Raw genomic sequence first — 12,781 nt, 5'->3', positions numbered from 1 at the left:
TCCATAGACGAAAATCTGGTCATTATGTTACATATGTTACCCATAACTGGTGACATTGAAATTATCTTTCCGACCACTCTTGCCAATTCTCTGGCTGTAACTTTTGGAAAACTCTTTACTACTTTCTGCAGTGAAGCAACTGTATCTTCGAGACGTCCTTTATGTTTATCCGCTTCTATTACCCAAACTCTGCTCACCGTCGCTCGTTTTTGCTGTCATAAAAAAATCTGAACAAAGAATGATTGAGATTGAAAATTTGTCATTTATTACAATACCAAATGACGAAAGAAATCTTCAACATAAGATTTTGGGGGAAATCAGATAAACATTCTACATGAAAGTACCTGCAAAGCTAAATTACTCAAAGTCTGATTTCCCCCAAAGAAGACAAAATAACTTAAATAATGCTACGCTATAAGATGACAAATAAAAATTCATCAAAACAAACCCAGAGCAAAAAGATTGCGAACAAATAAGGCCAACCCAAATGATTAAAAGCCTATATACCAAGATTGCATAGCACCGGAGTAACCCTCCATATTGAGGACGGAAAGTTGGGGTGGTGGAGGGTTGAACAAAATCAAAAAACTTTGATCCGCTTTACAATTTGTATTCACTGAATCCCATGTATATGAAAAGGCTAACGTGTGCAAAACACAAGCTATCGCGTGCCTATCCAAGCCATTGATTGGCTAACAAACTTGAGACCCCCAACGGGGTAAAGTTATACGAGGTCCCCAATAGGGCAAATGACACATATATACGCTTTAAACATAAATGCTATTATGTTCCATAATATTGATTTTATGTTTATCCGCTTCTATTACCCAAACTCTGCTCACCGTCGCTCGTTTTTGCTGTCATAAAAAAATCTGAACAAAGAATGATTGAGATTGAAAATTTGTCATTTATTACAATACCAAATGACGAAAGAAATCTTCAACATAAGATTTTGGGGGAAATCAGATAAACATTCTACATGAAAGTACCTGCAAAGCTAAATTACTCAAAGTCTGATTTCCCCCAAAGAAGACAAAATAACTTAAATAATGCTACGCTATAAGATGACAAATAAAAATTCATCAAAACAAACCCAGAGCAAAAAGATGGCGAACAAACAAGGCCACAAGATATGAAACACAGTATCATATCGGCGCCATCCAAGGTGAGCAGAGAGAAATAACTAGTTTGACTGTGGAGAGTTAATAAACATTTATCACACATGAACAGTTAACTACTGACCCGATTGCAATTAACAGTGTATATGGTTACCAAAGTTGACACATTCCTGTGCTATAACATAATGGATATTGTATATAACAAGACATACTTTGGACATATTTGTGTATAAAAGGATAGCGTAACTAAGTGAGTCAGTAAGGTATATTGCACCAACCACATATAGCAATGTATACAGTACCAATGTGTAGCATATAAAACAGAAAACATTTTCTCTACAACTTGCAAAAAAGAATTACTACAAAGAAAATATACAGATACCAACTTGCAAAAAACCTATTTTGTTTAAATATTTACATAGTACCCAACTTTTTGCAGCAGTTACACACTGACCTGCTCGAAGTCTTAAAATTGATATAACAGTCAATTGATACAGTCCTTAGCCGCAGTTAGACACTGACCTGCCCAAATTTTCAATTGATATATGCACGCAAGTGATGCAGTCTTTAGCAGCAGTTAGACACTGACCTGCCAAAGGTTGTTGCTGAACCTGAATGCGCCCTGACTACCAAGTTAAAAAAAAAAATAAGTTAAATGTTGAAAGCAGGTATTCTTATGTAGCGACGAAAGGCATTAGAGTTCCATCTGCCTAATTGTTTGATCAGATTCTCAGAATAACCCAGACTTGTGGCATATGTAGCAGCACCTATTCTAAAACTATGACCTTTGTACAACTTTGGGTTCAGACCAGCAAAGGTTGCAGCGGCATAGAGTTGAGTGGAGACATAAGATATGTAACAGGGTTTCCCCCTATGAACTGGAATAAGGGTCCCGAAGAATGCTTGAAATGTGATAAATAGCGATGCAAAGCTGCAACAGGGCACATTGTTGGATCTATGCTGCTCTCAAGTGTAATGACAAAAGGATTGTTTTGTTTCTGATTTTTGAAATGATGTAGAACTATCTGCACTGATTTCAGTAAAGAACCCTAAATTGAAAGGCGACATTTGACCGCTGCACCACCAAACTGCTACTTCCTGCAGATTTTGAAACAACTTCCCCAAGGCGAAGGAATGCATGAAAGCATAATTTAAACAGAGCATCTAATAATATGCAGTTGGCTTTTGCTGCAACCGTATGAGACAAAGCCGCAATAAGTTTTGCTAAAATATCTTTTGTTATCGGTAGCCTTGAGTCTACAGTCCCTGCCAATTTGTGACAACCACGTAGAAGTTTCTTTACTACAAAGGCTTGAGAAGGATCTGGCAAATTGAACAATTTGTGGACATAGCCCAGAGCAGATATGTGTGATGATATAGTGCTTGCACTCAAATGGGATTGAAATAAATGTCCAATGAAGTTGCATACATCAGAGACTTTCAAAGGTAAGTTAGTAACTGGTTTGTAATTCAGGAATAGGTCCCAAGACCGCCTATATGCAGCTCGAGATGCCTGTGTTAAGGAAGCTGTCAGAATATGAGCTGTTGCTGAAGTTAAATCTGCAATAAATGTTCCGGAACCGGGGTGGGATACTGCTCCAAATATGGAGCTTGGAACCGGGCTGTCTGAAATTGAAAACGAGAGAGACTGTCTGCAATTATGTTGCATTTCCCGGGAATATGTTTTGCTTTGAACAAGATATTCTTACATAGACACACTAACACTAGTCTGCGGACCAAGGCCATTAACGTTTTATCTTTGCTTGACTGCTTATTGATAATGTATACAACAGAAATATTATCAGAAAAGAAAAGAATTCTCCTATTTTGTAAACATGAGCCCCAGATTTCCAGAGCAAGAACTATGGGATAAAGCTCTTTGACTGCAATCTGACAATGTTGCATGTGTTCTAGCCAAGGCTGAGCAAACCAGGAGGCGCCTAATATAGCAGCATATCCCTTAGTTCCCGATGCATCAGTGTATAACTGTAAACAGTCAGACGAATCCCAATCCAATGGCAGGAAAACAGATTTGCCATTAAAATGGGAAAGAAAAAGTAACCATGTAGCCATATCTGCCCTTGCTTCCTTAGTAAGGCGGATCCAATGAAAGGGTTTTTTAACACCCACCACCAGATCAATCAGACGTCTAAGAAATGCCCTACCAGGTACTACTACAGAACAAGCAAAATTAAGTAATCCAATCAGTGATTGCAAATCACGAAGTTGAACTTTTTTCCTATGAGCAAAATTTTGTAGACACTGTGTCATTTTTGTTATTTTGTCAGGAGGAAGCCTGCATTCCATAGCTACTGAATCTACCTCAATGCCATAAATTGTAACTGTTGTTGATGGCACTATTGTCTTGGCCATGTTGATGGGAATACCTGTTTTCTTGCACAGGTACAAAAAATTTGTAAGATCATCTTTGCACTTGGAAGATTTTGCATGTGATATGAAAAAGAAGTCATCGAGAATGTGAGAGATGCCAGATGCATTGTATTTTGTATACATAATCCACTGCAAGGCATTGCTTAATTGTTCAAATATTTGACATGAACTGCTTGCCCCCATAGGTAGACATCGTTCATAATAGAACGCAGAATTCCAAACAAAACCTAATAAATGGTAATCTAAGGGATTGACAGGCATGATTCTAAAGGCATCCTTAATGTCAGACTTAGCCATAAGTGCATGTTTTCCGAATTTTTGAACAAGTGAGATAATCGTGTCAATGGAGTCATAAGTAACTGCAGAGGCCTCTGGGGGGGATAAGAGAGTTTACAGAATGACCATGTGGATAAGAAAGGTCATGGATAATCCGAAATTTCCCAGGGTCTGACTTAGGGACCACCCCCAAGGGAGAGGTTTTAAAATTAGTAACAGGAGGAGAGGGAAATGGACCATGTATTCTCTGAGTGTCTAAACCTTTTTTAATATATTCCTCTATCACTTCCGGGTGTTGTAATGCAGATTTATGATTATGAGGTTCATGCGTGTCTGGCGAGCCAATGCAACCTAAACGAAAACCATGGGTAACCCCATGTATCAAAAATTCTACTTTATCAATGGGGTATCCTTGGAGCTCACTTTGCAGGTTTGTTGGGTGTATAGGCGTTGGCAGATTGTTTTTGCCTGTTGCCTCCTTTGAAATGTTGCTTTTCCCTTTGAAAACATTTATATTTTGGGTGTTTGCCGGTACACTCTTGACAAAGGTGAGGGTATTTACAGGGGTTTGATGCGCATTGCTGACCTCTGTTAAATGCGAAGCAAATTTTTCCCGAGAAGGGACGAAAAGGATTCTGTTTCCCATAAGTCTGGTTTGCTGGTTTTCCAGAAACCTTAAACCCCATAGAGGCTGCCTTGAGTCTTAATTCTGGGACAGAATTTTCCCAAGGCAGTGTGTGAGATTCTCTGAGCCGCCTAAAACTCTCATCATAGCCCCTCCAGGCTGAATCAATGTATATGCGGCTCATCTCCCTCACTGAAAAACAGTACTTGAGCAGATTCCCAGCCTCCTGGGGATTTTTCTGTATGTAAATAGTGGATAAAATCAAAAAAACATCAGTCCACTGACTAATGCTGAGGGGTGATTTGTTTTTAGATGTGTGCTCCACATCAATTTTACCAGCTTTGATGGTGATAGAGAGTGGTTCTTCAGATTGATCAGGAAGAAGTGAGCGCAAATCAACAAACTCATTTGCCCAAATCTTATTTTTCAATTTAACCGAAATAGTAGCACCTAAAGGTACCGCATCTAACATCTTGATTGGTGGAGACCTTACTGACTCACCTGAGAAAACTACATCTAAAATCGAACCCACATTAGAAATGTTGGGGGTGTCCATGGGAGAAACAGACTGTGGTCCAGGTAGGACATTGGTAGCCCCCACACTATGGGTTCCACCTGACACTGTTGCTGAGGTCATTGTGGGTGTTGCAGCTTCTGGCTGGCTCCCCTGTACATTGTTTTCGGTAACCAACTGTTGTTCCGCCTGTCCTTGGATTGCTTGCTGTTGCACCATGTGTCTTGCCAGCTCCGCATAGTCAATCATTGGCACCACACTGGACAGCGGATGATGGTCTGGTTCTGTAGAAGGTCCAGGAACATCATTGTTTTCCCTTGCTCTCAGACGTTTACGTTTTGCAGGGGTCTTTGGCATTTTCCCTACAATACATATGCATGAAGTATTTGCTCTCAACATATTCAATTATGACATCCATATTAGCATTATCATCAACTGATGTTGAAAATACTATTTCAATAAATATCAGAATGAGATGATTAATCTTAGCAAAATTGTAAGCTGCACCGAATATAATTAGATGTGCTGTAGAAGAGGAATAGGTGTTATCACCCATCATACAGTTTGTAGTATTATATAATGTAAAACGGAACTAACATCATCCATAGATGAGAATCAGCTGCTGTGCTTACAAATATGTACACCTTTTTAGACATATGCACTAGCCTCATCCGCAATGAACACCGAGACTTGCGTCCAAGGTAGAAAATGAAGGGACATAAATAAACAGCAGTATCACACAAATGTTGCATTAAAGCGAGTTCATTAAGCATAAGCTTAATATGCCACTTATTAGCTATATTATATATATCCTCACCAATGCACACACAGCATGAATTCACTTCTAGTGGTAAAATATTTTACTGGACAATAGAACAATGTATAAAATGTTCCTTTAGCATGTCTTAAATTTGCAGGTTATGTTATATGTAAAACATAATATCATACATATATGAAAAAACCAGGTCGTGCTACCCAAAGGACCTCAAATGTTTTACCCATATGTAATGTGTCAAGTTTCAGCAAAATTATACTGAACATTACCGCAGAGGGAATAATATCCTCAACCATTGACCTGCCTCTTAAATGTGTAATAGTCCATGACAAGTAGTCTGGTATCCTAGAACATTAAAGCTTTAATGTTTCTGAACACTACTAAATATCCATCATGAAATGTATTCACCAGCATTAATGCACACTTTGTATGTTAGCTGTCTGCTACAGAATTTGTACAGGATTTTAAGTCAAGCATGCAGTATATATTTAGGTAAACATTATATTGAATGTTTACCAGCTAAGATGCAATGCTAGTAGAAGGATAGCAACCGAGCAAGGGAGATGAGAATACTTATAGATGTATACATTATACTCGAAGTATCAAATGACCTTCAAGTACACATGTACTGACTATTCACAAAGCAGTATACCTCAGTGATACACATGACATGTAAACATACTTAATGTTTAATAGTTGATGTAAGTACACATACTAAATGTCTAACACTTAAATGCACTGCTCGGTTGAGGATAGCACCAGGGTAACATATATCAACAGTATCATGCATTTACTAGTAAACATGACACTAAATGTTTACAAACTTAGTATGATTGCCAGGGGTAATGCAGCATCAGACGATAGACTAATAATCATATATGAATGCTTCAATGTGAGATTTAAGACAACATTATACCGTATGCCTCCAATGAGATTTAGGTGAACAAACTGAACATATACTGAATGTTTCAATAATCTCTGAGATTCAAGTGAACATTATACTGAATACTTCAATATATGATTTAAGTGAGCATTATACTGAATGCTTCCAATTAGATTCCCCTGAACATTATACTGAATGTTTCAATAATCTATGAGATTCAAGTGAACCTTATACTGAATACTTCAATATAGGATTTAAGTGAGCATTATACTGAATGCTTCAAATTAGATTCCCCTGAACATTATACTGAATGTTTCAAAAATCTATGAAATTCAAGTGAACATTATACTGAATACTTCAATATAGGATTTAAGTGAGCATTATACTGAATGCTTCAAATTAGATTTCCAAGAACATTATACTGAATGTTTCAATAATCTATGAGATTCAAGTGAACCTTATACTGAATACTTCAATATAGGATTTAAGTGAGCATTATACTGAATGCTTCAAATTAGATTCCCCTGAACATTATACTGAATGTTTCAAGAATCTATGAAATTCAAGTGAGCATTATACTGAATACTTCAATATAGGATTTAAGTGAGCATTATACTGAATGCTTCAAATTAGATTTCCAAGAACATTATACTGAATGTTCCAATAATCTATGAGATTCAAGTGAACATTATACTGAATGCTTCAATATAGGATTCAAGTGAGCATTATACTGAATGCTTCAAAATGAGATCCCGATGAACATTATACTGAATGTTCAAATAATATAAAATTCTGAGATTCAAGTGAACATTATACTGAATGCTTCACCATGAGATTGAAGTGAACATTATACTGAATGGTTAAGTATGAGATTTAAGTCAAACATTACATGAATGTATCAGATATATATCATCAGCTGATATATTTAAATAGGTCCTTAGAATTAATGTCAACAATTGCTGCCGACTCTGACCTATAGAAATTTGAGTTAATGCTCAAATTTTAATATGATGATACTGGCCTTAGTTTTTTAGCTGTTATTATAACAGCATTCCTGATGCTTCTCAAGAACTTTCTCATAGGTTGGCAATTAGAGGGCGTTGATAATAAGTGAACTCCGTCAGGTCCGAGGAAAGACAGATCCTGCCAAAATCCTCGATGGGGCCAAAATATCAACCCCTGTAAATTATCTGTCATTACACGTAGATGGTTATTAATGGCGATGACTTGGGAATTGAAACGCTGACCCGCAACGTATGGTAAACGACGCAGCAGTTGACCAATTAACACATGTTTAACCCCAACTCCTTCGTGTAAAAATTTGCAACAGCGACAATGTCCGTGGCAATCTTAAGAGGGTCTGAATTCACTTTAATGTCATTTTCCCCGATTTGAATAAAGCAAATATCTGGGATGGCGGAGGGGAAACTAAGTATTGTAGCATCCTGGGATAGATGTGATAAACGTAGACCTCCTTTACCCCTCATTGTTACGGAATATGAACCCGCATCCAAATTCAGATTAGAAATGTTATTTCTGATTGTGAATTCATCCAATCGCCTGATGAAGGAATGTCCCAAAATCACAACATCCATGATATGACCATTAGCCATTGTTTACAAAACGCACGCCACTCCAACGCCAACACTGTAAGAAGTTCACCGAAAATACCAGCTCAAACCGAGCGAATAGATACGTAACCGAAGTTAACGAACCCGCACAGTCATACAACTTACTTGTTGTTATAGAAATTAAATTTGGATCCTTCGATTTCAACAAAATCAAAAAACTTTGATCCGCTTTACAATTTGTATTCACTGAATCCCATGTATATGAAAAGGCTAACGTGTGCAAAACACAAGCTATCGCGTGCCTATCCAAGCCATTGATTGGCTAACAAACTTGAGGCCCCCAACGGGGTAAAGTTATACGAGGTCCCCAATAGGGCAAATGACACATATATACGCTTTAAACATAAATGCTATTATGTTCCATAATATTGATTTTTGGTACTGATATAGAAAACTTCTTTGAATTCCTAACCATTCTAAATTCTGGGTTGGATAAAATACAGATTTCTCAAAATTGATGATTAACCCAAATTCTAAAAGACTTGTTTGGATGAATTCAGAAACAAATAAGCAATCGTCTTTAGACGAAGCGAATACAAAACTGTCATCGAGGTAAAGTACTATTTCTATACCCGTACTTCTCCAAACTTTGACGATAGGTCTCAAACATTTTGTAAAAATGAATGAAGCAGTTGACAAACCAAATGGGAGCACAATATAACAGTAATATTTCTCGTTCCACAAAAACCGGAGATATGTCTGAAATTTTTCAGAAATATCTATATGATGATAGCCAGATTTGAGGTCGAATGTTATGCAATAACAATCTTTTTCGAAATAATCCATAGCTGTTTTCCAATCTTAAAATTTAATTCTTTCATATTTCACATACTTATTCAGTCTACTCAAATCCAAAATCAATCTCTTTTTAGACCCGTTTTCCGCTACACTTAACGGGTTCACGATGTATGGTTTCAATGGAACTTCTCTAACGCAACCAGTATCAACTAACTGAGATATTCTGACGTGACAAAGTTAGCATTAGATTCTGCAGATTTGTTATTTCGAAAATTCATAGAATGAGGAATCGAAACAAGAGGAACAATCTATTTACTTATCATTGACTCTGAATGGACTTTCCCTTTGGACAGTTGAATTTCCAGTGACCTGTTGAAAAACAGTCTCCTTGACGGAAAGGACTGAAAATTATGAGCCCCAGGAAAACCCAGTTGAGCTGGAGACCCTACCGCTGGTGCAGGTTTTTGTGTCCCGTACGGCTGAAATCTCTTGGTCTGCTTCTGGTGTTTAAGGGCTCTGTTTTCGGCGCTACGAATTTTCTTTTCATCGTCAGTTTTCAGTTATTTCGTTACACTGATATTCGTTCACTGTTTTCCACCCGGCAGGAGATGAATCGGCTATACGTATATGTTTCTGCCGCGTTTTTAATTTCTTACTCAAATCTGCAATAATGCTCAAGGACTCGGAATCTTTCAAATCAAATGCTCTCAACTCTAGTTTCTCTAACCCCTCTAACAAATCTGTGTTAAACTCGTATTGGACCCGGTTTCCTTCAGACTTGATCTTGTGTAGAGAATTGTCTCTGAATTTCTTCGAAATAGATTCCGACTGCTCCGCTTTTAACTGTCCCGAGAAAGTTTTGAATTTATACTGTATCATCCCTGTATCTATATCTATTTCCCTTAGAATATTTAAATACGATGCAGATGTAGATGACTCCGTGGTGTCGTTTATTTGGAGTTCACTAGGATATATCGAATCGACATATGAATGAGTTTTACTATGTGCAAAATTTCCAGTGTAGAGCTCCCCCTGTGTTATCTTTCATTAATTTATCTGTGTCTAAAGTCAGCTCGTCGCCTAAATCGCCCATTCTTCGTGGAAATGGAAGGTTGAAAAAAGCGTGTTATCTGCACTAAAAAGAGCCTTCGAATGGTTTCAAAATTCTACTCACTGACAGTGGTCAGTTAAAATCCGTGTAATGAATATTTAGATGTCACCTGACAAGGTGACAATTAGACTACCCGATATATTACAGGTATAAATAAACACGAACACGTGTTATTGGAACCTTTAATAAATACATAAATGTTACCGTAATTCTATTTATGCTTCCTCCTTCAAGCAAAAATTAAACAGACAGTAACCTAGATAACTATAGCTTAACACAGGTTTGTGTTGAAAATGTTGTTTATTATAGCTTGATAGATTTCAAGCTATTGTATACAAACGCCAAAATTTGACAAGAAAAAAAACCGGTTGAGACCAAGTAAAAATACATGCATTAGCAAAATGTACAAGTGTAAACTTACAAACATGTATCCTAGAAGTTTGGTAACCATAACCCGTTGCAGACACAATAAAGTGTATAATACATCAGAATTACAATATACCAAAATATCATATTTGTTTCAAAATTAAGGATTATCTCCCTCAGGCATAGCTCTTATCCTTAGACGAATTTGACTCCACTTTTTTGGAACACTGTTTTTGCCTACAATAGCTCTGAAACGTCATTGTTATTTCGGATTTTAAACATTTCGGTTGAGCATCACTGAAGAGACATTATTTGTCGAAATGCACATCTGGTGCATCAAAATTGGTACCGTATACGTTTTACATTGCAAACGGACATGAAGAGAAAAAAAATAATTGCAAGTAGCAGAAGGTGAGGTCCAAAGGCTCCAAAATCAAATTCTTTGTAAAAAGGGAGATGGGAGGGTTTTTTAAAATATATTTCAGCCTCCTCTTACAAATGTCTGTCTATTTTCTTACCAAATTGTATAAAGTGACACTAACTCTCAACCAATCATATTGCTGCAATGGCCCTGAGGCACCCAACAGGGAAAATATGTAAGGGCTTACATGTACAACTAAAATATTACTTGAAAATTTTATATATGTTGAACAAAACACAAACACAAATATAAAAACAAATTGAAAGATTAAGTCATTCGTCAGCATAAAACTATTTACTGTCATAAATATTATATGTAATACGATTTGACACCAACTGAGTCCGCGACGCCAGGTGCGTTTGCTAGAGCCAGTAATATATTTTTATATATAGTGTAAATATAGTGATATGTTTGAAAAGTACTGGGAGGAACTTGTGACCTTTATGTCAATGGTATAGTATCTACAGGAATGCTGGCAATCCCGGTAGTTCGCTGACGACTGTCGATAGGTTGTTAAATTATAGCATGTTTAGTTTGAGTATGCACTTGCTCCACACACTTTTCAATTAAAGGATTGTTATACGGTATCTTTTTATTTATATTATTAAACAACCAGCTTGTAACGAGCATGCGTCTTAACTTTTCCTCATTAGTAGGGCCTTTTGGTGTTTTGCAAAGATAATATGATACATGACCCTAAGTTGACGTCACGGGAAATTCCCATGTGGGGAAAAGTATAGTAGATTGCTAACAATCACCATATTGGTAGTATTGTTTCGGTAATTAATCGTAACAGGTGTAATTTTACCTCTGAATTACAGGTGTAATTCCACACCAAAAGTATAGTACATATCGCTATGGAAGCCTATAACCAAATTACACACCCTTGATTGGACCTGGATTTTAATAATACCCCGGTATGAGATGAAATTTGCTCTTTGCTGACGTTCCTGATTTTATTCTTGACTACCATAGGCAACTGATATATATCTATTATATTAATCTAATTCCTATATTCTAGGGTCTTATAAGTTGTAAACCTTGTTTTCAATCCTTTTGATGGCATTAATAAAATATTGGTTAAATCATTTACCATAATCAAGTATTAGTTACCCAATATAAGATTGCCTGCATTTGAAATTCATTTCACATGTAACATCTCAAAATAATCTATACTCTTAATTTTGTTTTCTTTGTAGGAGTTATCAGATTTCATGATCGCTGTTCGTTATCTTTGTCTTCTTATGTAACAACTTCATAATCTTCTTGTATTACACAGTGTATAATTAATGTTAGATTTCAAGCGGTGTATGTACCCCGAATTCAGCTGTGTCATGTATTTTTTCTCATTTAAATAGGAGAAAAATTACTGCAATATAAGTATTTAATATATTTCTAGCAAAACAAACAATGCAAACAAGAGCAACGCCAACGTGGCATGACACGCCCGTAGATTTTGCTCAGGGAAAACATATTTTAGTGAGATTCATATTTTAGTGAAGTTAGCACTGTCCTCTGTGAGCTAATTCATTATTATGCTTGTAGAAATGGATATCAAGATATAAAGAGGGATAGCCTTAGAATGCGCAACTTCATAAATATGCTAACGGTTCGGTTTGTATACTGCCCACAAGGTTTTCCTAATAAGTGATACTACGACCTTGACCTCTGACCTTGAAAAACAATAGGCACTTTCCTCTCATCATGATGATCAAATATACCAAGTTATAATATCCTGGAGCTTACGGTTCGGTTTGTATTCTGCCCACAAGGTTTTCTTCATAAGTGATACTACGACCTTGACCTTTGACCTTGAAAAACAATAGGCATCTTCCTCTCATCATGGTGATCAAAGATATCAAGTTATAATATCCTGGAGCTTACGGTTCGGTTTGTATTCTGCCCACAAGGTTTTCCTAATAAGTGATAATA

At 36.7% G+C, this 12,781-nt stretch overlaps 1 protein-coding gene across 3 annotated transcripts; it reads right to left on the bottom strand.

Moving 5' to 3' along the window:
- Nucleotides 1–242: 242 nt before the first annotated feature.
- LOC130046335 (uncharacterized) lies at nt 243–8,585 on the bottom strand. 3 transcript variants are annotated; one of them, XM_056153617.1, is made up of 2 exons: nt 8,319–8,585; nt 243–5,286 (listed from the first exon to the last, which is right to left on the bottom strand). In XM_056153617.1, the coding sequence occupies exon 2, from the start codon at nt 5,279–5,281 to the stop codon at nt 4,205–4,207; it is 1,077 nt and encodes a 358-aa protein (XP_056009592.1). In that variant the 5' UTR covers nt 5,282–5,286; nt 8,319–8,585; the 3' UTR covers nt 243–4,204. The 3 variants fall into 3 exon arrangements, with proteins under 3 accessions (XP_056009592.1, XP_056009591.1, XP_056009593.1); XM_056153616.1 differs by having other exon boundaries at nt 8,319–8,352; XM_056153618.1 differs by lacking the exon at nt 8,319–8,585 and having other exon boundaries at nt 243–2,744; nt 4,912–8,306.
- Between the last annotated feature and the right edge of the window lie 4,196 nt (nt 8,586–12,781).

This window comes from Ostrea edulis, chromosome 2 (assembly GCF_947568905.1).
Source record: "Ostrea edulis chromosome 2, xbOstEdul1.1, whole genome shotgun sequence".
NCBI lineage: Eukaryota > Metazoa > Mollusca > Bivalvia > Ostreida > Ostreidae > Ostrea > Ostrea edulis.
The sequence above is the reverse complement of the archived record's forward strand: the minus strand, read 5'-3'. Positions and strand labels throughout refer to the sequence as shown.

Coding starts and splice junctions, on each gene's coding strand:
- LOC130046335 (XM_056153616.1), bottom strand. CDS start 3,806: ATGGCTAAGTCTGACATTAAGGATGCCTTTAGAATCATGCCTGTCAAT.